This window comes from Orcinus orca, chromosome 16, assembly GCF_937001465.1.
Source record: "Orcinus orca chromosome 16, mOrcOrc1.1, whole genome shotgun sequence".
In the NCBI taxonomy this organism is placed as follows: domain Eukaryota; kingdom Metazoa; phylum Chordata; class Mammalia; order Artiodactyla; family Delphinidae; genus Orcinus; species Orcinus orca.
In genome coordinates this window covers 41,309,464-41,337,246 of record NC_064574.1, presented here as the reverse complement: position 1 = coordinate 41,337,246, position 27,783 = coordinate 41,309,464, and the positions used below count along the sequence as shown (strand labels likewise).

Sequence of the window (27,783 nt, the reverse complement as noted above, 5' to 3'; positions counted from 1 at the left end):
TATCTTTTAAAGAAGTTAATAAAAGAAATGTGAAAAAATGTATTTAATAGTCTTTTATATCAAAACATATTTATCATTTGTGATGCTTTTTATTTGTTTGTTTGTTTCACATTACCATCTACTATAGGTTTTTCTCAGCCTGAGGAACTTCAGTATTTCTTTTAAGAATTTTTTATAAGAAAGGTCCGCAGTCTTTGTTTATCTGGAAATGACTTTATTTCACCTTTATTTTTTAAGGAATTTTGGTGAGTATTGGATCCTAAGCTGGAAGGGTTTTTTGGTTTTGTTTTTTTTCTTTCAGCACTTTGAATATCTTATTCCACTACATTCTGGACACCACTGTATCAGAATAAAAGTTAGCCATTAATCATATTGATGGCCTTTTCTGTTGTGTGGATCTCTTTATATTTATTTTAGTAATGGTTCTTGGAGTTTCCTAGATGTGTGGATTAATGTTTCTCATCAAATTTGAAAAGATTTTGGCCATTATTTCTTCAAATATTTAATCATTCCCTTTCTCTGTTCTATTCCTGGGACTCCCATCACACTTGTGATGTTATGCTTGTCCCTGTCCCACAGCTCTATGAGGCTTTGTTCATTTCTCTTCAATCATTTTTCTCTGTTCTTCAGAATGGATAATTTTAATTGATCTATCTTCAGGCTCACCAATTCTTTCTTCTGACATCTTTAATCTACTATTAGACACTCTTAGGGCTTTTTCATTTCAGTTATTGTACTCTTTAAATCCAGAATGCTAAAATTTCTACCTTGTTATTGAGATTCTCTATTTGTTAATTCATTATTGTCATACTTTCCTTTAATTATTTAAGCATATTCCCTTTGGTTCCTTGAATATATTTATAATACTGTTCTGAATTCTTTGCTCAACTGAACATCTGGGGACACTCAGTGACAGTTTCTATTAACTGTTTTTTTGTTGTGGTGGTAAAATACACAGAACATAAAATTTACCATTTAACTGTCTGTAAGTGCACAGTTCAGGGTCAGTAAGTACACTCTTATTGTTATGCAACCACCACCACCACCATCAATCTCAAGACCTCTTCATCTTCCCAAACTGAAACTCTGCATCCATTAAACAACAACTCCCCATTCCTCTGGGCCCCTGGCAACTACCATTCTACTTTCTGAATGTTTTTTTTCCTCTTGAGAATCAGTCACAGGTTCTTGTTTATTTCCATGTTTCATTTTTTTTTTTGAAAACCAGACATTTTAGATAACATACTTTAGTCGATCTGGAATCTGATTATTTTCCCTCTGAAGATTGTTGTTGTTTGTTGTTGCTGTGGTTGTTGTTGTTGGGGAGGTGGTTTATGTGATCATTTTGTTAGGCACTTACTTGGGCTAAATCTCTGAAACAAGTCTTTCCCATGATGAGAAGTCTCTAATATCTTTGCTTAGATTTTTAAATTCCTGCTTTTATTTTTAATCCCAGCTTGTGAAGGATTGCCCCTACTTAACTGCAGCTGAGTTGTCAGCCAATGATTGGACAGTAATTTTGCTCAAACATCTTTCTGTGGGTAAGACAGCACAATCAAAGCTCAGGCTATTTTCAAATCTCTGGTTTTTCTATTTTTCTGGGCCCTGTTTGTCTCTTGTGCACATAGATATAGCTTCAGGGAGGGCCAAGAGTAAACAAAAGTCTTTGAGCTTCCCTAGTCTCCACTGCACATATATTCAGCCTCAGCCAGAAATATGTTTGTCCCAACTACAACCACAACTCAGGCTTTGACCCTTCACCTGGCTAAGATCTTCACTTCCACTGACAGTTCTTCTGGGCATGATTGTCATCCACATCCAAGTCAAGTGAGTCTCTTGACCACAGCAGCATAGCCTGCTGCTTGCTGGCAGAATTTCCATACCAACCAAACTGGAAAGCTGGGGACCGGAGCAAGAATGCTGAAATTTCCAATATACTTACCTACTTATCCAACAGTTTTTGAAGTGTAAATTCTTCTCAAATTGTTGTATTTCATGGTTTTTTTTTCAGAGTTCTGAAATGGTTGTGGGTTTTTTTTGGTCCTGCTTTAAAGGTTTTTGGTTTTCGTTGATTTTTTTTTTTTTTTTAGAGAATTTACCAACCTCCTCGTTCTGTTATAGCCTGAAGTCTGCCCTTTAATCACTTTTATTCAGAGGGGAAATCCTCAAAGTGGGGTCCTCAGATTGGCATGTCAGCATCAACAGGGAACTTGTTAGAAATTCATATTCTCGGGCTCCACCCCAAACCTATTGATCCAGAAACCTATAAAGCGCTCAGTAATCTGTATTTTAACAAGCCTTTTAGGCAATTCTGATGCACACTAAAGATTAGAAATATTAGAAATATTCTCTGATTCAGAGCATATTTAATAATAATAATTGTTGTTGAAGTTCTCTATTTCAGGGGAAAATAGACAAATATAAGAACACTGTAGGTGTCTTATCAAAGTTATTTTGTATTATCTGACAAAGGATTAATTAAGTGTTGGCATATCCTTTGAACTTGGGTCCAAAGACTAGCAGGAATGTTTTTCTATTTTTAGGCTAAAAATTAGTGCTGCCTGATGTGTGCAAAGAAGTACTAGAAAGGATTTAAGAGCACCAACCTGAATGTTATCCAGATGTACTACCGTGCTACATTCAAACTTGTGGAAGCTGAGATTTAGTACTATTGCCTTCCCCAAAAGGTATACTTCCCCCATTACCATATTTCTTCACTAAAAAGACTTGACTATACCAGGATAATGAAGATGTATTTTTGCACAACTGGTATGTATGTTCCTAAAACCTACATTATTTATGGACCTGCATTTGAAAGGCATAAGGCCATTCTTCTTTCAACCAAAAGTATCCTTATAGTAACCAATTTGTAATTAATGCTCTCTAAGCAACATTTAGTGAAAAAGCAAACTTTAGAATGTATATAATATATACTGTACTTATGCAAAGTTTTAAAACAAAGCAATATAACCTATTGTTTACAGATACATATGTATATAGAACTATGAGAAACAGAAAGTTGCACTTCAAATGCATAATGATTGTTTCTGTGTGGACGAGAAATAAAACTGGGAAGAGAAGTCAAAAAAGTTTTCAGCTTTATAGTGTTTCATTTCTTTTATTTAAAAATATCACAAAATCCTCACAAATTTTGAATATTAGAAATATTATCAATATTTGCACAGGAAGAAGCAAAAGGAAGAATCCTGCAGTTAAAGAATAGATACTATAGTTTACTTAAACTAAGGGGCAATTCTCAGACAGAAGGACCGATAAGTCTAGAAATTACTGATTCTTCTATTCCCAGAAAATAACTCTGAGGGTTAAAAGTTATTTCCAGAGAATGAGGGTTAGACACAGGGATGAGACATGGGAATTTTATTCTCAAAGAATCAAATTTGTTATTCAGAGAAATCAGAAGAGGAGAGTTTAGAGGCACATAAATCTATGACTACATCCTTATTCCCATAATTAATTACAGGTTAATTTAAATAAATGAATTTATGGTACAATGGTTAAAGATGGGGATACTGAGTCAGAGAGTCTCATTAAAATACTGCATCTGCCAATATTCTGTCATCCTAACCTCTCTGAACTTTTGATCTTTCACTTTAAAGTGAGAATAATAACAGAACCCACCTCCTAGGACTACTGACACGATTAAAGGAGATAATGCGTGTACCAACCTTACACAGTGCCCGACACAGAGCCAGTAACCTATAAAGGTTGGTTATTGTGATCATTCCTTTGTTCCTCTGTCCAGCAGTTAGTTGGTACGTACCTACTATATTTCAGACTCTCGGCTGGGTTCTGAGGATAGAGCAAATGAGCAAGACAGACATAGTCCATGCCATTATAGAACCTATAATTTATCAGGGAAGGGAGACAGTTACCTAAGAAAATACACTAACTTTGATGGAGACACAGCAGGGAGGATGATAGTCCTGATTTGTATAGGGCATGCAGAGGGGTCTGCAGAAGGATTACTTAAGTGCAGACCTAAAGGATGAGTAGGAGTTCATCTGATGAATAGAGCAGGGGCTTAGGACTAATAGAGATGTAGAATTATTCGTGACTTAACAAAATCCAACTAGTGAATTATGCCTTTTTCCAATTATAGGAGAAATGAAACTTGGACCTTTATAGATGTCTTTGTTGTGTATGTCCTACAGAGCTGATCCTGCAGGCACAGACGTCATATACAACATATCTGTGAGTCTGAGGCCTTGGGTGTGCTCAAACTCCAGATTGAGATGCAGATGTTGGTGGATATTTAGCTTAGTGGAGGGCTTTGTGCCCCTTGCAGCCATTTCTGAAAACTGGGGGTTTTGCTGTTGTTTTGTTTGTGTTTTTTTTAGCCAGAAATAACCCTATAGCAAAAGCAGAGGAAGTGTTTCAGCTACAAGCTCCTGACATGTCACCTCTTGCATACTGTCTTCTGGAGAATGCTCTGATATTGTGAATTTCTCAGTCCTCCTGCCTCTTCCCCCCAGGTTGTTCATAGTTGAGTCCACTGACATTCTCCACACAAGTGCTGTTCATCCCTGCTTCCAAAGTCAGTTGTGGAGACTCAGATACTTAAGCGGCTTCCACCTTCTCTGAGCTGGAGATTGACTTGTATCACTTTTTCAGACCTGTAGTCTGGGTACCAACCTCAGCACTGACCCCTGGGCTCCAGACTGTTGCCCAGGTCTCTTCTGTTGCCATTCAAATCTAGGTTCAGGGGCCCCGGTAAGGATACGGGGTCTTCTCTACCACCCTCCAAGGTACAGCACACTCCCGATCCTCTACCTCTTGTGTGCCTGATAAGCTTCTGTTGGATTCGTCCCTCCTTCCTTCCACTTCCAGGCCTGGCTGCCTGCTGAACCTGTATTGTATATGGGCCATCAATACTGTTCTGTGGGATTCCTTAGCTTTTCCCCAGTGCCAAGTAATTGCTGGAACAGGGAAGTGCTGCTGTTTCTTGTTCTTCCTGTGCTTTGAGAGACAACCTCAGCCCATGTCCTGCCCTAAAGGATGAGCTTAGCTCACTTGATCCTGGCCTGGTAAGGTTTCAGAAAGCTAGAATATATCATGTTCCAAGGTATAATAATTTCTGACTCTGGGTATTTAAATGCTTGAGAGAAAGCTTCCTTATAACCAATACTGCACAGGATGAAATGAACTACTCTTAGGATAATCTTCCATCTATATTTACATGTAAAATCCTTTGGCTTATTTGGGGTTAACTAAAGCACCATTATCTATATTAGCTTTCTGCAAAAGAAACTCTTCCCTGCCACACACAGATATTTGGATTTCTGTTATCCAATAATTCAGGTTATTCCTCTTTATTTGGATATAACATCACCACATCTTACAATTATCCAGCACCTTTTCAGCTTTCAGTTTTAGACTATAATGATAATAATAATGACAACTACAGTAATAACCATTGATCTAACACCTTGTATTTGAAAAACACTTTACAATGAGCAATTAGTTATTCCACCTCTGTAAAATCGTTACATATCATAATCATCACCTTTTCAGAGGAGGAAACTAGGACACAAAATAATGAATTTATTTTAACTTACTAAAAAATTAAATTAATGACTTTTGGCCAAAGACAGAGCTGCAGCAATAAGTGATCATGTAAAGCAAAAGGAAAGGACTTTCTGAGTAAACCACAGGTCCACAGTGTCTATGACTGGACTCCTGAGATCCCCATTCAGAACTGGCCAGGTTCATTCCTCTCTATCCTCCACTGCTTATCTCCAGTTTAGCGGTAAATGAAAACAGCTCCAAAGAATGAAAAGGGATTCTTAATAGTGCTGAAATTGAAAAGATTATTAAAGTGGCTTTCAAAGAAATTGCCCCACCTTGTATTTCTCTGGAGCCACAACAGATATAGTAAAGAAAACCATTCTCCCTCATAAACTGAAGGGATATAATCTAGTGATCCCAAAACACAAGAGACTTGACCTGCAGTATTTTGCTTGGACTTTTATTTCCTACTGCGTACTTGCAGGTCACATTCAGAGTCTCCTTGAGGATAAGGGATAGATATTTAAAAACAGTAGCTCAATAAAGTTTTTTTGGATAGTTTTGAAAAGATATTACCTTTAACACAAGTAGATAAGCTACAGAACATGATATTATATCTACTATATAATTAGGCAGATATATAGACATATCCTGGAAGCTGTGTAAAGTACTTCCTAATTCTAAATTATTTGTTTTTAAATATAAATCTATGCTTCTAAGCATTTAGGCTCCATTTAGCTAGCTAAACACAGTGAGAACATTCATAAAAGTCCAGAATTTTTACCAAGGAATTTCCATTTCTGCAAAGAGGGCTCTCACATTTAAAAAAAATTATTTCATAATTATTTTTTCCTATCTTTGAGCACGATTTACCTATCTAAACACTTCTTAACAGAATTCCTTAAACGTTACATTTTTCCAAAAGTTAACTATGAAACAAAAATACAAAAGAAATGTAAAATAATATTCACCAATTATGAAACTATATTTTAAAATGCCATCCTCCCAAATCAAAAACAAATGGAAACAAATGAACTTAAATGAGTCCAGTTGAAAGCATAAACATATTGAAATACTATCTTTTAGAGATACATATTGAAATCAGCTATAGAGGAGGAATCCATACATTGAAAGAGACATAAAAGACATACCAACCAAGCAGCATATAAATCTTATTTGCATCACAATTCCAGCAAATATACTGTAAAAAATAAAATCATAAGTTGATAGGAATAATATGAACATTGACTGGACAAATGATGATACTAAGGAAATTTTTCACACTTAAAAATGATATTTTTATGATGCTAAAATAAAAAGAGAAAAATACACTCCCTGTCTTTGAGAGGTGCATATGAAGATATTTACAGATAAAATGATATGATTCTTGGATTTGCTTCAAAATAATCTAGGTGTTTGAGTGGATGGAGGTGTAGATGAAACAAGGTTGGCTAAGAGTTGAAAACTGATGAAGCTTCGTGATGAGAAAATTGGATTCTTTATACTATTTTAATTTACATGTGTACATGTTTAAAATTTTCTATCAACTTTAAAAAATAATAACAGAATTGATATAGCAATCTTTTGCGGGGGAGATGGGAAGTGGGTTCAAATTCCTTTTTACTCAAGTTTACATTTTGGCAGCTCTTTCATCAAGGATCTATGATTAATTTTTTTCAATGTTTATCTGAAAATGTCTTTATATTTGCCTCACTAGTGAATGATAGTTCCTGTGGGCAAAGAATTCCAGGTTGACATTAATTTCCCTCAGATATTACTTCATCGCCTTTTAGTATCTATTGTTGCTTATAATTTATCTGTCAGTATAATAGTTGTTTCTTCATAGGAAATACTTTCTTTCTGATGTCTTTTAAATCTTTACCTTTCTATTGTATGTTCTATAGCTTTATGATAATGTGTCCACTTCTTGATTTGATTTTTCCTCACTAGAAATCAATAATGTGTGTTCTTTGAGATAATTTATTTCTTTGGCAATTGTGAAAATTTTTCAACGATCTTCTCCTCATATATTGCCTTTTTTTCAATCCTACTTTCTGGAGTTCCCATTGTATATTCATTGAATGTCTGCCCTCTAACTTTCCCTTTCATATTTACCATCTATTTATATCTCTGTGGTGCATTCTGGGTAATTCCTACAGTGCTATCCTCCAAGTCACTAATTATCTCTTCAGTTACATCTAATATGATGTTATAATATCTGTTATTAGAGTTTTTAATTCAAAGTCCACATTTTTCAGTCCTAGGATTTGTATTTGTTTCTTTTAACATCTGCCTTTTCTTGACCATGATATTTTATCACTTTATCTTAGAGTTTGGATTCTCATTTTTATAGCTTTAATTGTGTTAAACGTATTTATTGATATTTTTGATTCTCTTTTAGGATGCTATCTAGCTACCTTAAGTTCTTGGGAGTCTGATCCTGATATCCATAACTCTTGCATATTTGGTGTGGATTTTGGACTGTTTCCTTTATTTTTAAGTAATAGATTATCTTTTAGAAGAGTTTTAGATTTATGCAGAAATTGAGAAGATAGTATGGAAAGTTCCCATGTACTTCACCTCACATCCAGTTCCCCCTATTATTAACATCTTAAATAAGTGTGGTACATTGTTACAATTAATGAACCAACACTGACATATAATTATTAACTAAGGTCCATAGTTTATTCATATTTCCTTAGTTCTACCTAATGTCTTCTTCTGTTTCAGGATATCATCCAGGATACTACATTATAGTTAGTTGACATGTCTCCTTAGGCTCCTCGTAGTTGCGAGAGTTCCTCCAATTTTCCTTTTTTAAATGATATCAAAATATGATAGTTTCAAGGTATATTGATCAAATATTTTGTTGAATGCCCCTCTATTGGAATTTGTATGATACTTTACTCACAATTAGATTGGAGTTAAAAAGTTTGAGAGGAAAATAACAGAGGCAATTTGGCATTTTCAATATATCATATCGAAGTACATCCTATCAACATGATTTATCACTGTTGGTTGTAACTTTCATTACCTGGCTGAGATGTTTATCAGGTTTATCCACTGTAAAGTTCCTAATGAGTTTTATAATTTCTGAAAATGAGACAATTTTGGCATGGCTTTTTCTTTGTGAGAAAACCCCATGGCCTGAGTCTTGGGCACTTACCTTCAGAGTGATTGTGAGTTTGCCTCTAATAGTAGCCCTGGGGGCCAATTTTTATGTTAATTTTTTGTGTTTGGGATTCTCAGACACATAGGTAGTGTAGATTTAAGTACCAAACACAAAGAAGTTTCAGGATCAAGATACCAACATTTTAGGAGTCTTCCCCATAGTTTTCTTGAACCAGTAGGGAATTTTTTTCAAATCCACGCTTCAGTTGAGATTATAACAATTTGATGAACTTGGCTTTAGGTAAGGATCTAAGCTCTACCCTCCTACTTTATGCAGTCCTATTTCTAATCCCCAAATGAGAACTAGCTTTGTGGCCTCTAGTGTCCAATGCCCCATCACCATATACACTACCACAAGGCACTTACAGTATACAGTTTATATTATAGTTTTGGTTCACTTTGTTTTTTCAGTACTCCCTTATTTATGGCACCCAAAGATGTAATTTCTTTCTTGCAAGCTGACAAATATACTACAATTAATTTTTATTTTATTTTATCCATAACTTAAATGAGTTGTTGCAGGGAGATTTTCTGATTTCCTCAGTCAACTGTATCTTTAGAATCTAAAGTCCTTCCCTCAATCTAGTTGGGTCTCTCTCCCCCAATAACACATGTGTGAAAAATTCCTTCCCATGTTATCTGTTCTGTAATGATACCACTGTTGTATTAGAAATTTTCTAAGTCTCAATGGTTTATATTATTAATAGGCAAAACACCTATCACAATGAACATCTAAAATCTTTTATTGAGTTGTGTGAAGAAATATTCAACAGAGATGTATCATTTTAACTTGTGTAATTTAAGTTAATTTAAGTAATTTAAGTGTAAATTGAACTTCAGCCATGAAAACTTCAGAGTAAATGGTTTTACTTTATTTTTATTCTAAAGACTGAAAACACTGATCACACAAAGGCTTCACAGGACCCCCACAAGCTAATGAAATGAAGCATGTGTCAGAGAAAAGAAGCAAGTATCTTTAATGGTGCACAAAATTATGAACCTAAAAAGTGATTATTTACTGTAATGAAACAAAGTAGAGGTTATAGCTTCAATGCCTTCACAGCCAGTTCTAAGTAACCTACCATTTTTATGTCTTAATATTTTAAATTACAAGTGTATTACAAAATCAATTCATTGTTTTCAATGAAAAACCTAAATCAAGTAACATATTAAGAGATTACTGTTCATAATTCTCATTGTCCATCGTTCTTCAAGCATGAAATAGAGAGTTCAACAGCTAAGCCAACCTACATAAAAACTTTTCCTAAGGCATGTCCTTGATTCTATTTCTCAATGAATGTTAGATCGTATTAACTGGCACATTAGCACTTTAAACTTTTGCCAGTAGGTTTGAACAAGAAAAATCAATAATGACAATAATATTTCAGATTGAAAGATATAACTAACTGGTTAAATACCTGCAACATGACAAAACGTGAATGAGATAATAGCCTTTCCCTCTTTCCATGTAATGCAAATTTTCTGCATTTCATTTCCACATCTATACAAATAAATATTGTTCTCCTTATCCCCCAGAACTTAAAAAATATAACCATAGTATTTAAAGAAAATGATAATATCCTAGCTATATAAATTTCTTAGAAATGAAAGGTAATACAGTACTTAAAATAATTACTGCATAAATATGCATATGATCCTCAAGTTGCCTGTTATAAGTCTTTTTTAAAGTTTTGTCTTTTCATTTAGAGATCATCTAAAGATAAAGATATTACCTTTCTACAGCAAACTGGTCAAAACTGAAATATGTAACCATGCTAAAATTCCAGGATGAAAGATAGTAATACCTCAAAATTAAAATGAAATACCTACTACATGTGGTAGAAGCTGCCAGGGGTGTAAAAATGAGTATGAAAGCCTCTTTTTTTTCAAAAAGTTTATGCCCCAATTGGGGAATGTATCTTTCCAGGTTCAATCAGCTTGGCCAGAATGAGAAGGGGCATTTTATCTGCACAGGGCTGCCCCTTTGACAGGGTTTTAGACGGGGCAGTTTTACTCAGAAGGGGAAGTAGGTAAGTACTTAATATGATGAATAATTTCAAAATTAGCTTTAGAATAGAGGGGTCATGGTGACCAAAGTTAGAGGTGGAATAAACAAGGCATGTCCTCAGAATGGCCAATAAAAAGGAAAGTTCAAGCAGAGACATGGATTTTATGCCCTCCCCTTCCTCCGCTAGGAAGCATCTGAAAAGCTTAATGACAAATGGCAGACAAGATTAAGGCAATCAGAACTGGGTCAAACTTCTAAGAATAGAACTAGACAAGTTCATGTGGAATGAGGAAGACATATACTAGAAATCCAACTAGTGTGGGCAGCTTCAGAGTTTGTCCCTAGACTGAGATGCAAGTGAGGTAGTGAAAGGAAAAGGCAAGGCAGGGAGGAGCCTGTGTTGGTGTGACCACCAGACTTTGCTCGGGTTGCTGTGATGAACCTTTGCTGCCGACACCATTAGTACCAGAGTTCCTTTCTTCAGTTCTAACACTGTTCACTCCATTTTAAGTGGCATGCCTGAATGGTCAGAGGAAGCTGTTTAACGAAAATCTGGATAACACGACTGCAGAACAGTGAGGAGGACTGCTGAAGCATAGCAAGATATCTAAAATATATCTACATCAAACAGTGAAAAATACAACTGAGTGGGTCATTTCCTTCCTCTCCTGGAAAATAACTCATCCTCCAAGATTGCTCCAGTGTCATCTCTTGTGGGAAGCCTTCCCTGACCACTCCGACATGTTGGCTTCATCTTTTCTGCTTCATTTTTCCTGTATTGAGAACCTTTCTAGTTCTTATTATATTAATGTGTAAATAAATATTTATACTTCAGACTGCACTTGGTTATAAGAATCTTTCCTACCTCAACGTCAAGACTAGTATACAATAGGTAATCAGTACATACTGTTGACTATGAAAGAGAAAAAGGAAAGAAAGAAAAAAGGAAGAGGGCAAAATGAAGGGAAGAAAGAAAGAAGGAAGGGAAGAAGGGAGGGAGGAAGGACAAAGGTAGGCTGGTTCACTGTGTAACTGCATGTTGTCAGACCTGGCCTGGCTCCTGGTCACTGCACTCCCCTTCCCCTCTATCTTCCTCTCATCTGAGCCTCCTTATCGCCCCTAGCAGGCTTACCCACCTGCAGTGCCCAGGATCAATCCCTGACACAGTCAGATCTCAAGCCTTATTTTCCATAGATTTGGCATCACATCCCTTTCTGAAGCTCTAATCCTGAGACTGGGTACCCATCTGACCAACAAGGCCAGGGCTCCTGAGTTTCTTTCACCAGGCTGCTCTATCCCGGGACTGAGAGGCAGTTGCTACTCCCGAGGCCCATGGCTGGGACTCCTCCAGCTGCTGAGCAGAGGCCAGCAGGCTAACTCACTGCTAGACATGCTTGACTGACTCTCGTAAGGGGCCAGCCCCAACACGCTACCTGCTTTAACCAGACTTGCTCCCTCACTGTGGACCACTCTCCTAGATTCCTCCCAGCATGCCTAAGGCCCAGCCAGATCTCAAGGTTTAACAAGAGTGAAACACGTAATCACTGTGGGGATTTGGTTCTGTATGTGGAGGGAGGGTGACAGGGCTCTCCACTCCGCCTGTGAATGTTTAAGTAATTTATGAAAGCAGTTCCACTTAAACACACTCAAAAGACCCTTGAAACATGTTGTTTCTCATGTTAGGAACTCTTGGTAGAAACTCACATTTTTTGTGAAAAAATTGTTTTTCACGATATCTGTTCTGGTTTTTAAAGAAGCAATCTGATACTGATGCCCATTCTATTGATATTAATATATCATTTTAAGTCAAAAGATCCATGCAAGGAAAATCCTTGGAACATCTGAAAGAACATGGGGAATGACAACTGCTCAGATAACTCAGCCAAACAGAGACCATGATTGGTAACAGGGAAAGGGCTGTGTTTATTGCCAAACCAATAATCAGTACTGACACACAGTAGTTCCCAAATTAGTATTTGTTGAGTGAATGAATGAATGAACACGTGCTCATATGTGTGTTTGTATGTAGAAATAAGTAATGGGCGGGTGGAGATACACTGATGGTATCTATTGCATGACACCAAATATTTTTATGATTTTGCTGCTTTTGAAGTACATTTGGTACTTCACCTTGTTAAACTTTGGGCCCACTTTAATAGGCACAAGGAGAGCAAGAAGCCTTTGGTGGTGGAGAAGGGCATAATATATGCTGTGTTCTCATTCTAGAAAAGCAACTTTCCCATGAATTCCATCTGGGACTGAGAGTTTGTTTAGTGGTGGTTGCTTATACCTAGAGTTTTCAAAATTAATCTGCCACAGAATCACCTCAAGGATAAGGCCTAGAATTACAGTATTGATACTAATATATTATACATATATATGTATATATATGTATGTGTGTATGTGGGTATAATTTAAAAAAGCAGTTCTACAAATTTATGCATATAAAAAGCCAACCTTAAATTGCTGCTCTGTCAGGAAATGTCATCTTAAATGTCTAACATTATGCCTCAGGCTTCAGCTCTCAGGAGCTTTGACAGACTAAAAGGGGAAGCAAAACTCATAAACCATATCTTGTTTGGGTTCTATTAGCAGGTTCTGGTCTTATTGTGATGATGAAAAGGAAAGACATCATCTAAAGTAAGAGATTGTAAATTTTGTTCCAGTCTGTTACATAATGATCCAAAAGGAATTGAGGAAGTAGCTCTTTAATTCTGCTTTTTTCTTTCTAATTCTGCTTCTTGACATAATTTAAGATTGGCTACAAAGGCTTTTTATTATTATATATTCCAAAAGTATGACATCACAGCACTTTGTGCATGTAAAATGTGTTTATTACAGATGAGTGAACACATATTTAAAATGCAATGTGCTCTAAAACTAAACCTCAAGTACACAAAAAAGGTATATGAATCTGAACGGCAATCCAGAGGTACCATAAGACAGTGCTATTGTATGTACTTTCAAGTTATCAACTGAGCTTAAGACTTGTGAAAATCAGCCAAGGAAAGCATCATCCATATCTCAGCTGCACGTTTTCCTGTCCTCTCCTTAATTTTTCCTGGTGTGAACAGAGTTACCTACTTTTGCATAGAAAAGGCAAATCTAAACAGCAAAGATATATTAAAAATCACAGAGCAGAGAGACCTTCAAGATAGTGTAGGAGTAAGACGTAGAGATCACCTTCCTCCCCACAAATACATCAGAAATACATCTACATGTGAAACAACTCCTACAGAACACCTACTGAATGCTGGCAGACCTCAGACTTCCCAAAAGGCAAGAAACTCCCCACGTACCTGGGTAGGGCAAAAGATAAAACAGAGACAAAAGAATAGGGACAGGACCTGAACCTCTGGGAGGGAGCTGTGAAAGAGGAAGTTTCCACACACTAGGAAGCCCCTTCACTGGCAGAGATAGGGGTGGTGGGTGGCGGGGGGGGGGGCAGCTTTGGAGCCACGGAGGAGAGCGCAGCAACAGGGGTGCAGAGGGAAAAGCAGAGAGATTCCCGCACAGAGGATCAGTGCCAACCAGCACTCACCAGCCCCAGAGGCTTGTCTGCTCACCTGCTGGCCGGGACAGGTGGGGGCTGGGAGGTGAGGCTCAGGCTTGGTAGGTCAGATCCCAGGGAGAGTACTGGGGTTGGCTGCGTGAACAGAGCCTGAAGGGGGCTAGTGTACCACAGCTAGCCAGGAGGGAGTCCACGAAAAAGTCTGGACCTGCCTAAGAGGCAAGGGACCATTGTTTTGGGGTGCGCGAGGAGAGGGGATTCAGAGCGCTGCGTAAATGAGCTCCAGAGATGGGCGCGAGCCACGGCTAACAGCGCGGGCAGCAGAGATGGGCATGAAACGCTAAGGCTGCTGCTGCAGCCACCAAGAACCCTGTGTGCAAGCACAGATCACTATCCACACCTCCCCTCCTGGGAGCCTGTGCAGCCTGCCACTGCACCAGAACACCAGGAGCTATGTGAACAAAGAAGAGATAGGGTAATTTCTCCCAGCAGCCTTAGGAGCAGTGGATTAAATCTCCACAATCAACTTGATGTACCCTGCATCTCTGGAATATCTGAATAAACAACGAATCATCCCAAAATTGAGGCGGTGGACTTTGGGAGCAACTGTAGACTTGGGGTTTGCTTTCTGCATATAATTTGTTTCTGGTTTTATGTTTATCTTAGTTTAGTATTTAGGGTTTATTATCATTGGTAGATTTGTTTATTGATTTGGTGGCTCTCATCCTTTTTTTTAAATATATATATATATTTTTTTCCTTTTTCTCTTTTTGTGAGTGTGTATGTGCATGCTTCTTTGTGTAATTTTGTCTGTATAGCTTTGCTTTTACCATTTGTCCTAGGTTTCTGTCCGTCTGTTTTATTTTTTGTTTGTTTTTGGCTTTAGTAGAGTTTTTAGCACTTCTTTTCATTGGTGGATTTGTTTTTTGGTTTGGTGGCTCTCTTCTTTTTTCTTTCTTTTTAAAAAATTACTCATAATTTTTTTTTTATTTTTAATAATCTTTTTATATTTTTTATTTTAATAACTTTATGTTATTTTATTTTCTTCTTTCTTTCTTTTTTTTCTCCCTTTTCTTCTGAGCTGTGTGGCTCACACGGTCTTGGTGCTCTGGGCGGCTGTCACGCCTGTGCCTCTGAGGTGGGAGAGCCAAGTTCAGGACATTGGTCCACCAGAGACCTCCCAGCTCCACATAACATCAAATGGCAAAAGCTCCCCCAGAGATCTCCATCGACACAGCTACATTCAACGACCAACAAGCTATAGTGCTGGACACCCTGTGCCAAACAACCAGAAAGACAGGGACACAACCCCACCCAAGAGCAGAGAGGCAGCCTAAAATCATAATGTCACAGACACCCCAAAAAACACCACTGGATGCAGTCCTACCCACTAGAAAGACAAGATCCAGCCTCATCCACTAAAACACAGGCACCAGTCGCTTCCACCAGGAAGCCTACACAGCCCACTGAGCCAACCTTAGCCACTGGGGGCAGACACTGAAAACAACAGGAACTATGAATCTGCAGCCTACAAAAAGGAGACCCCAAACACAGAAAGTTAAGCAAAATGAGAAGACAGAGAAACACACAGCAGATGAAGGAGCAAGGCAAAAACCCATCAGACCAAACAAATGAAGAGGAAATAAGCAGTATACATGAAAAAGAATTCAGAGTAATGATAGTAAAGATGATCCAAAATCTTGGAAATAGAATGGACAGAATACAAGAAACCTTTAACAAGGACCGAGAAGAACTAAAGAGCAAACAAACAATGATGAATAACACAATAAATGAAGTTAAAAATTCTCTAGAAGGAATCAATAGCAGAATAACTGAGGCACAAAAACAGATAAGTGACCTGGAAGATAAAAGAGTGGAAATAACTACCACAGAGCAGAATAAAGAAAAAAGAATGAAAAGAATTGAGGACAGTCTCAGAGACCACTGGGACAACTTTAAACGCACCAACATTCGAATTATAGGGAGCCCAGAAGAAGAAGAGGAAAAGAAAGGGACTGAGAAAATATTTGAAGAGATTATAGTTGAAAACTTCCCTAATATGGGAAAGGAAATAGTCAATCAAGTCCAGGAAGCACAGAGAGTCCCATACAGGATAAATCCAATGAGAAACACTCCAAGACACATAATCAAACTATCAGAAATTAAATACAAAGAAAAAATATTAAAAGCAGCAAGGGAAAAGCAACAAATAACATACAAGGGAATCCCCATAGGTCAACACCCAATCTTTCAGCAGAAAGTCTGCAAGCCACAAGGGAGGGGCAGGACATATTTAAAGTGATGAAAGGGAAAAACCTACAACCAAGATTACTCCACCCAGTAAGGGTCTCATTCAGATGTGATGGAGAAATTAAAACCTTTACAGACAAGCAAAAGCTAAGAGAATTCAGCACCACCAAACCAGCTTTACAACAAATGCTAAAGGAACTTCACTAGGCAGGAAAAACAAGAGACAGAAAAGAACTACAATAACAAACCCCCCAAAATTAAGAAAATGGTAATAGGAACATACATGTCGGTAACTACCTTAAATGTGAATGGATTAAATGCTTAAACCAAAAGAAACAAGACCCATATATATGCTGTCTACAAGAGACCCACTTCAGACCTAGGGACAAATGCAAACTGGAAAGTGTGGGGATGAAAAAAGATATTCCATGCAAATGGAAATCAAAAGAAAGCTAGAGTAGCAATTCTCATATCAGATAAAATAGACTTTAAAATAAAGACTATTACAAGAGACAAAGAAGGACACTACATACTGATCAAGGGATCAATCCAAGAAGAAGATATAACAATTGTAAATATTTATGCACCCAACATAGGAGCATCTCAATACATAAAGCAGATGCTAACAGCCATAAAAGGGGAAATCAACAGTAACACAATCACAGTAGAGGACTTTTAACACCCAACTTTCAACAATGGACAGATCATCCAAAATGAAAATAAATAAGGAAACACAAGCTTTAAATGATACATTAAACAAGATGAACTTAATTGATATATATAGAACATTCCATCAAAAACAACAGAATACACTTTCTTCTCAAGTGCTCATGGAACATTCTCCAGGATAAATCATATCTTGGGTCACAAATCAAGCCTCGGTAAACTTAAGAAAATTGAAACTGTATCAAGTATCTTTTCCGACCACACTATGTGACTAGATATCAAATACAGGAAAAAAATTTGTAAAAAATACAAATACATGGAGGCTAAACAATACACTACCAAATAACCAAGAGATCACTGAAGAAATCAAAGAGGAAATCAAAAAATACCTAGACACAAATGAAAATGAAAACACCACAAACCAAAACCTATGGATGCAGCAAAAGCAGTTCTAAGGGAAGTTTATAGCAATACAATCCTACCTCAAGAAACAAGAAACATCTCAAATACACAACCTAACCTTACACCTAAAGCAAATAGAGAAAGAAGAACAAAAAAAAACCCCAAACATAGCAGAAGGAAAGAAATCATAAAGATCAGATCAGATGTAAATGAAAAAGAAATGAAGGAAATGACAGCAAAGATCAATAAAACTAAAAGCTGGTTTTTGAGAAGATAAACAAAATGGATAAACCATTAGCCAGACTCATCAAGAAAAAAATGGAGAAGACTCACATCAATAGAATTAGAAATGAAAAAGGAGAAGTTACAACTGACACTGCAGAAATACAAAGGATCATGAGAGATTATTACAAGCAACTATATGCCAATAAAATAGACAACCTGGAAGAAATGTACAAATTCTTACAAAAATACAACCTTCCAAGACTGAAGCTGGAAAAAATAGAAAATATAAACAGACCAATCACAAGCACTGAAATTGAGACTGTGATTAAAAATCTTCCAACAAACAAAAGCCCAGACCAGATAGCTTCACGGGCGAATTCTATCAAATATTTACAGAAGAGCGACCACCTTTCCTTCTCAAATTTTCCAAAATATATCAGAGGGAAGAACACTCCCAAACTCCTTCTATAAGGCCACCATCATCCTCATACCAAATCCAGACAAAGATGTCACAAAGAAAGAAAACTACAGGCCAATATCACTGATGAAACTACAGGCCAATATTAGTGATAGATGGAAAAATGCTCAACATAATACTAGCAAACAGAATCCAACAGCACATTTAAAGGATCATACACCATGATCAAGTGGGGTTTATCCAGGGAATGAAAGGATTCTTCAATATATGCAAATCAATCAATGTGATACACCATATTAACAAACTGATGGAGAAAAACCATATGATCATCTCAATTGATGCATAAAAAGCTTTTTACAAAATTCAACACCCATTTATGAAAAAAACCCTCCAGAAAGTAGGCATAGAGGGAACTTATCTCAACATAATAAAGGCCATATATGATAAACCCACAGCCAACATTGTTCTCAATGGTGAAAAACTGAAACCTTTTCCACTAAGATCAGGAACGAGACAAGGTTGTCCACTCTCGCCACTATTATTCAACATAGTTTTGGAAGTTCTAGCCACAGCAATCAGAGAAAAAAAGAAATAAAAGGAATGCAAATTGGAAAAGAAGAAGTTAAGCTGTCACTGTCTGCAGATGACATGATACTGTACACAGAGAATCCTAAAGATGCTACCAGAAAACTACTAGAGCTACCTAAGGAGACAAAAGACCTGTATGCAGAAAAGCAGAAGACACTGATGAAAGAAGTTAAAGATGATACAAACAGATGGAGAGATATACCACGTTCTTGGATTGGAGGAATCAACACTGTGAAAATGACTCTACTACCCAAAGCAATCTACAGACTCAATGCAATCCCTATCAAACTACCAATTGCATTTTTCACAGAACTAGAACAAAAAAAATCACAATTTGTATGGAAACACAAAAGACCCCGGATAGCCAAAGCAGTCTTGAGAAAGAAAAGTGGAGCTGGAGGAATCAGGTTTCCTGACTTCAGACTATACTACAAAGCTACAGTAATCAAGACAGTATGGTACTGGCAGAAAAACAGAAATATAGATTAATGGAACAAGATAGAAAGCCCAGAGATAAACCCACACACATATGGTCACCTTATGCTTGATAAAGCAGGCAAGAATATACAATGGAGAAAAGACAGCCTCTTCAATAAGTGGTGTTGGGAAAACTGGACAGCTACCTGGAAAAGAATGAATTTAGAACACTCTCTAACAACATACACAAAAATAAACTCAAAATGGATTAGATACCTAAATATAAGACCGGACACTATAAAACTCTTAGAGGAAAACATAGGCAGAACACTCTGTGACATAAATCACAGCAACATCCTTTTTGACCCACTTGCTAGAGAAATGGAAATAAAAATAAACAAATGGGACCTAATGAAACTTCAAAGCTTTTGCACAGCAAAGGAAACCATAAGCAAGACAGAAGGACAGCCTTCAGAATGGGAGAAAATATTTGCAAATGAAGCAACTGACAAAGGATTAATTTCCAAACGTTACAAGAAGCTCATGCAGTTCCATACCAAAAAAAAAAAAAAAAAAAAACAGACAACACAATCCAAAAATGGGCAGAAGACCTAAACAGGCATTTCTCCAAAGAGGATATACAGATTGCCAACAAACACATGAAGGGATGCTCAACATCACTAATCATTAGAGCAATGCAGATCAAAGCTACAATGAGGTATCCTCTCACACCAGTCAGAATGGCCATCATGAAAAAATGCAGAAACAATAAATGCTGGAGAGGGTGTGGAGAAAAGGGAACCCTCTTGCATTGTTGGTGGGAATGTGAATTGATATAGCCATTGTGGAGAACAGTATGGAGGTTCCTGAAAAAACTAAAAATAGAACTAGGACTACCATATGACCCAGCAGTCCCACTACTGGGCATATACCCTGAGAAAACCATAATTCAAAAAGAGTCATGTACCACAATGTTCACTCCAGCACTATTTACAATAGCCAGGACATGGAAGCAACCTAAATGCCCACCGACAGATGAATGGATAAAGAAGATGTGGTACATATATACAATGGAATATTACTCAGCCATAAAAAGGAATGAAATTGGGTCATCTGTAGAGACATGGATGGATCTAGAGACCGTCATACAGACTGAAGTAAGTCAGAAAGAGGAAAGCAAATGTACAAATGTACTCATATTTGTGGAACCTAGAAAAAAAACTGGTTCTGAAGAACCTAGAGGCAGGAGAGAAATAAAGATTCAGATGTAGAGAATGGACTTGAGGATGTGGGGAGGGGGAAGGGTAAGCTGGAACAAAGTGAGAGAGTGGCATGGACATATATACACTACCAAATGTAAAACAGATAGCTAGTGGGAAGCAGCCTCATAGCACAGGGAGATCAGCTCGGTGCTTTGTGACCACCTAGAGGTGTGGGGTAGGGAGAGTGGGAGGGAAATGCAAGAAGGAGGAGATATGGGGACATATTTATATGTATAGTTGAGTCACTTTGTTATAAAGCAGAAAGTAACACACTGTTGTAAAGCAATTACACTCCAATAAAGATGTTAAAAAAACAAAAAATCACAGAGCAAAGGCACGAGTCCTGAGTGGGACTCAAGAACCCTGTCTTCTTATTGGACCTTTGCACTTTATAAGCTGTGTGACCTTGAAGAAGTCACTAAATCTCCCTAAGTCACATTTCCCTCAGTGATTAAAGTAATAATAATAAATAACACTGATCTCATTTGAGCATTGTGGCCGAGACAGTGCTATGTATTTACCACACCATTTCCTCTTCCTGGGAATGCTGGAAGACTCCATTCTTCCCAGACTTCCTTGTAGTTCGGTTGGGGGTCACTTGCCTGAATTCTGACCCATGGAACGTGGGCAGAAGTGACATAAGCCATTCACGAACTGCTCTGTAAATACATCCCACAAGATCCACCAGCTGTCTCTTCCTGTTTTGTGACTGGAGCCACATACCACATAGAGTAGTTACAAGATAGAGAAGCAACCTGAGACTCTGTGTCACCACCTGTAGGAGAGCCTGAGTAGAACAGCCACCAATATACTCGACATTGATGTGAGCAAGAAATTAACCTTATTGTTTTAACCACTAAGATTTTTAGGTTTGTTACCATAGCATAATGTAGCCTACCCTGACTAAGAAAAGGACTAAATGAGAAAATTAAATTTACTTGTTTTATATCTAAATGTGCTATACTGCTATGCAGGTTAGTACTGGGAGCAATGATGGAGAGCTTTTAAAAATTAATAGAACTTCTAAGGTTTTTTGACGTTATACCATTACCTAGATTATATAAAGGCTTCCTGAAAGACAGAATCCAGTCACTATAGACCAACCACATTCTTAAATATTAGTATATTTGGGACTTCCCTGGTGGCGCAGTGGTTGAGAGTCCGCCTGCCAATGCAGGGGACACGGGTTCGTGCCCTGGTCTGGGAAGATCCCACATGCCGCGGAGCGGCTGGGCCCGTGAGCCATGGCCCCTGAGCCTGCGCGTCCGGAGCCTGTACTCCGCAGAGGGAGAGGCCACAACAGTGAGAGGCCCGCGTACCGCAAAAAAAAAAAAAAAAAAAAAAAAAAAATATATATATATATATATATTAGTATATTTATTTGCCCTTAACATATCTGGGACATATATACATAGATGATCCATTTTACCAAGTATTTTAACTGATATGACTAGGTAGTTGAAGCCCTATCACTTATACTCACTACAATGACACTAAGTGACACTAAGTTCCTAAAGAGAGTCACCTCTGGCCCAAAGATGAAAATCCACACCCATGTGAAATGATTCTCTCACCTTAAAATTAAAACTGAGTGGGTGGGCTTCCCTGGTAGCGCAGTGGTTGAGAGTCCGCCTGCAGATGCAGCGGACACGGGTTCGTGCCCCAGTCTGGGAAGATCCCACATGCCGCAGAGTGGCTGGGCCCGTGAGCCATGGCCGCTGAGCCTGCGCATCCGGAGCCTGTGCTCCGCAACGGGAGAGGCCACAGCAGTGAGAGGCCCGCGTACCGCAAAAAACAAACAAACAAACAAACAACTGAGTGGGTGATTGTGACCATTTTTAAAATCTCCTCTTAGGAGATCTCTTGTCTTGATCATGAGCACTCCAAAAAAAAAAAAAAAGAGCAAAACGCTAAGATTATAGATAATACAACTTTGTATAGACTGATTTTTGCCTAAATTTCAAGTGCAACGTATACAGAACTGGGGGGAAGCCCTCCTGAGAACCTGAAAAAATGGTACTTAAGATACTATTATTATTTTTTATATGGTCCCAAATTTTCTTGATCAAATTGTTTAGTCAATCAAAGAATTATTTCCTTTAGAGGTTTTTGAAGGTATATTAATTCAAGTCAATAAAAGGAATCATTGATCAAATCCAAGAGGACTGCATCAGTTCTAGGCTCCTTATTAGATGATTATTAGCTGTTGCTGTACAAATATCACTGACAGGATTAATAAGATTTGTCACATAATCAAAAGGCCAAAAATCAGTTCAGAGAAGGCTAAAAATATTCCTTAAATTTAAGTTTTAAATGCAGCTTTCCAAAAATCAGACATGTATTTTAGAGCAATCTTGACATCTCCAGAAGTGCATAAATGAATTAAACCTGTCAATGACCTACTTTAATGAAAGAAATTGCATCCACCTTAAATACTTATAATTTATCTTTATGATGATATTGAGTTGCTAATTTTAGAATTCAGAAATGAGAAATTATGGCAAATAACTGCATTTAGCAAAATCAACCACCTAGAGGACAGTCAAGTATATACTTCAGGTAAACAGAACATTGAGTTTGCCCATTCCTGAACGTCTTGCCATTGCTAAAAATGTACACTGTATCTACACACAGGTTGAAGGAAACACAGGGAAATACAGGCCAACTCACTAGCGTTAATTCTATACACACCAACCGTGTATACATATATTGAAACAAAGCAGCTTGACAAGGGTATCTGAACAGCAGCCTACCTTCCCCCAAATGGCAGAGACTGCTCATTGCCTGCCAAACCTCCACCCTCCCCTTCTTCCTTAGAAAACAGAGCACTGCTTTTTTTTGATGAGCACATTTCTTCCTGGCATAAAACTATATTATCCATGAATGAACATTTGATCAATTCAAGGATATGAGACATCAGATAAAGCTGCTTAAAGAAAACTGGCTTGTCTTTTAGGGGCCACCTTTTTGATTTTTTGCCTTTCTTACTCCTCCTGACACCCATATTTTTGATGCCCAGAGTCCAGCAGCCTCTGTGGACCCTGAGTTCCACACAGTAGGAAGAGCAGAAAAGCCAGAGCTTGAGCACTTGATGACAGGATGGGATTACTGCACAGCCACTCTAGTCTACATCTAAGCTACTTTCACAGGGGACAGAAACATTTTTCTATCTCCTTTAAGTCACTATTATTTGGGGGGTTTCTGTTATGGGCAGCTAAAGTGATTTTAACTTATATAATTAGTCAATTCAGTTTTTTTTTAAATAGCCAAGAACCATAAATTAACTATCAAGCTAATTTGTCTGTTTTAAATTGATAGATTTGTATATCTAGACTCAATTTTAACTTTTTATCCTACTTAACAGTACTAGTCAAATTTGTTAAAATACTAATATGTCATGTAAGAAAATCATCACTATGAATGACTTATTTTAATGTTTCCTTCACATATTATAAGAAACCTAGAGATAAAAATTTATTGGGAATCCAGTACATTCCTAAGGAATATTTCTCTTCTAGTTCCCAAAGAATACCAAAAAGAAGAAGAAGAAGAAGAAGAAGAAGAAGAACAATGAGAAACCCTGTATATTTATATTTTCTAAAGTAATTTGGGGAAGAAGAAAAATACTCTGCTATAGAATGTGCATTGACATGTGGTAATATGAAGAGCACTTTCTAGTTTAAACTATTTTCTATCATTTCTATTTCCAACATTCTGTTTTTAAAAATCTATTGATTCTTATATGGGAACAATGGTTAAAATTTTAATTTTCAAATAAAATTTAAGCTGAAACCTCCTGATGATGATTTATAAAGGATAACATTTCTTAAAAGTTGGGGATCAAGTAAACAAGTTCTAACTTGTTTGTTGAAAACCTAAAGCTCTGTATATACAATCATATCTATTTCAACCACATACATGAAAAGAGGGAGCAAGAGGAAGAGGGAGAGAGAAAACAAACCTATTTATGTCCATCTGGGTCCTAAATGAAAAGGACCCCATTCTACTGTATACTTTTTTCCTCCCCTACCATGTAGTATAGACTGGGGCTAGGTAAGCTTTCATCTTTCAACCTAGAAATAAAAATAATAAATAGTTCCAAGATTTTAGTATCAAAAAAGAATTCCTAGTACAGAAATCTCTCTCTTCCTCATCTCACTTTGATCTCTTTCTCTCTCTCCTCTGAAAAGTAAGAAAGAAAAAGCAAAATGCCATTACCAATTTCTTTTTTTATTTTTCACAGTAAGTCACTGATATATTAAGCTCTCAGGCTACAAAGTCATAATGATTTTAGTCATTATTATGAAAAAAAAAGATAAAAACCACAAGTCTCCAGATGTATTGTTTTAAAATTCATATTAAAAGTGACTCTATCATGCAGCCACTATTGAAAACAGTATGGAGGTTCCTCAAAAATCTAAAAATAGAGTTGCCATATGATCCAGCAATTCAACTCCTGGGCATATATCTGGACAAAACTATAATTCAAAAAGATACATGCACCCCTATGTTCATAGCAGCACTATTCACAATAGCCAAGACATGGATACAACCTAAATGTCCATCAACAGATGAATAGATAAAGAAGATGTGGTATATATACACAATGGAATATTACTCAGCCATAAAAAAGAATGAAATAATGCCATTCACATGGATGGACCCAGAGATAAGCATACTAAGTGAAGTAAGTCAGAAAGAGAAAGGCAAATACCATATGATATCACTTATATGTGGAATCTAAAATATGACACAAATAAACTTATCTATAAAACAGAAACACACTCAAAGATATAGAGAACAGCCTTGTGGTTGCCAAGGTGGAAGGGGTGTGAGGGAGGGATGGACTGGGAGTTTGGGCTTAGCAGATGCAAACTAGTATATATAGAATTGATAAACAACAAGGTCCTACTGTGTAGCACAGGGAACTATATTTGATATCCTGTGATAATCTATAATGGAAAAGAATATGAAGAAGAATGTATATAGATTTATATATGTGTAGAACTGAATCACTTTGCTGCACAGCAGAAATTAACACAACATTGCAAATCAACTATACTTAAAAAGTGACTATCATCTACTATATGTGTGTTCACCTCAATAGCTTATTGCTGCTATAGTTTATGCCAAAGATAGAAATATAAAGCTTGATGAGAACAACAACAGTATTCTGCATATTTTGAAGTCAGTTAAAATAACGTTTAGGCAAACCCAAGATATTTCTATTATAAATTTTCTAAGATTATAATTTGCGTGGTTGATGACTACAGCAAAATTAATTTTCTTTAAAGTATCACAGAACTTACTAAACATCTTATGGTTGGTGTAGTAATAAAATATATTTTAAGTGATGTTCAGGACTTACCACCTCCACCTCCAAGAAGACTGGTATTTGCTGTTCAAAAGAAAACAAAATAAAAGACATTAAATAATATATAAAAATATAATACGCCAGAGTAGTTCAGGAAAAGTTGGTAATGATCATGCTGTACATACACACACACACACACACACACACACACACACACATATATATATATTACAATATGTACTTGCATATAAAGACAGACTTTATTACTGTTTTATTATGGTATGAAAATGGAAATATTTCACTATTTTTCTCTTTTTTCTCTTCAAATGAATATTTTTACAATGTGCTTCCTTGTAATAAAATGAAGTACATATGTGATCCTTTTTTTTCCATTCTGTATCTAAATTAATCTTTTGGTTTCTCCATTTTATCAACTAGAGATAGAATAATGTTTTTTAGGCAATTTCAACAATTTCAAAGAACAATGTAACAAGAAAGTATAATGATAATTTTAATTAAATTAAACACCATCAAATAAAGCTATCTCAAGACACTCTACAATAAGAATGAACTCAAATAGTGACAGATTTATTCATTTTTACATTATCTTTTTTGTTTGAGGGAAAGAAATAAATTTTAAATATTTTTGTAAAACAATGATGTGTCATTTCTTACCCATTTATCCATTAACCTAGCACATATAATTATGAAGTCAAATAATAAGCAAAATATAAGACTATTCCATTTAGATTTTTTTAAGAGGTCAGATTTTCAGAAGGTTCCACTGCAGTTTTCTGCTGAAGTATTAAGCAACTTTATGCCTATGTTTATCTAGTCTCTACAAAAGCCAGAAAACAGAAGTCCTGCAGCAACATAAAAAAAGTATGTGGTAATCAAAGTCCCTTTCTTTGTGGAGAAACCTGAGCTACCAAAAGATTAAAGAAATCACTTAAGAAAGAGGAGTAGGAATCTTTAACTTGAATTTTCCTGTGATGTCCACAAACCACGCACTGCCATAATAAGAGAAGCAAATATCAGAGTGTTAATGATTCTATCAATAAATAATGGAGCATTTTGAGAATAAATGCCTATATTCATATGTGATGGTTTGCTAATTATTGAAACACTAAAGAGAACATGATGAAAATGCGTGGAGAACAAATGCCTTTGAAGGTTTTCTCAATATGTCAATCTTAGAGCATCACATCTTGTCTCATATGATCTTTCAAGTACAGGGCCATCTAATTGCTGGTTACGCCTTCCCCACAATGCTTTCATCACAAATATGGACTGCGTAGCAATGCCATTAGTCAACCATAAACAAAATTCGCTTCAGATATTACATTTTATTTACTTTTACTTTTTTTTTTTTTCTTTATTTGGGTCGCGCCACATAGCATGTGGGATTTTAGTTCCCTGACCATGGATCAAACCTGTGCCTCCTGTAGTGGAAGCGTGCAGTGTTAACCACTAGACTGCCAGGGAAGTCCCACTTCAGATATTATAAAGTCATCTGCCACCCTGTCACCTCAGGTCCCCCAAATCCTTCTGACTTCACAGTGAAAATGTGTAGTATTTACATAGATCGTATCCAGGACTTAATGCCCTGCCCCAAATCAAACTTTGTAACTGCTGAAGTGGTAACTTGCTGAAGGGGAATGAGGAAAGATGTTATGAATTCTATCTTGGTTCCATACCCTTTAGTGGATGGGAGAAATTTCATGATGTCTCTTGGCAAACCCAAACATTTTCTTAAAAATCTTAGCTACATGCATTTATAAAACTGCATGGCATTTCACACTCCTGCCGATTTTTTATTTTTATATTTGACTGAGAACTCCTTTCCTGTCTATAGGTTTTCCAGATCCCAGAAACTCCATCTGTTGTCCTCCAATTTATACATATTCATTCATAAAGAAAAATGTATTTCCAACAACAAACAACAACAGCAATAAACAGTAGCTTTACATGCAAATTATCGTGCCCAGAATCACAATAACACAATATAACCTATTTTCACCCAAT

General features: G+C 36.8%; 1 protein-coding gene across 1 annotated transcript in view; it reads right to left on the bottom strand.

Annotated features, from left to right (window-relative positions):
- The window catches only part of MACROD2 (mono-ADP ribosylhydrolase 2), a 1,997,895-nt gene that overhangs the window by 1,510,430 nt on the left and 459,682 nt on the right, over positions 1-27,783 (bottom strand). The window contains exon 4 of the mRNA XM_049699229.1: positions 25,813-25,842. Coding sequence (XP_049555186.1) covers positions 25,813-25,842 — 30 coding nt within the window. The remainder of the gene's footprint in view (positions 1-25,812; positions 25,843-27,783) is intronic.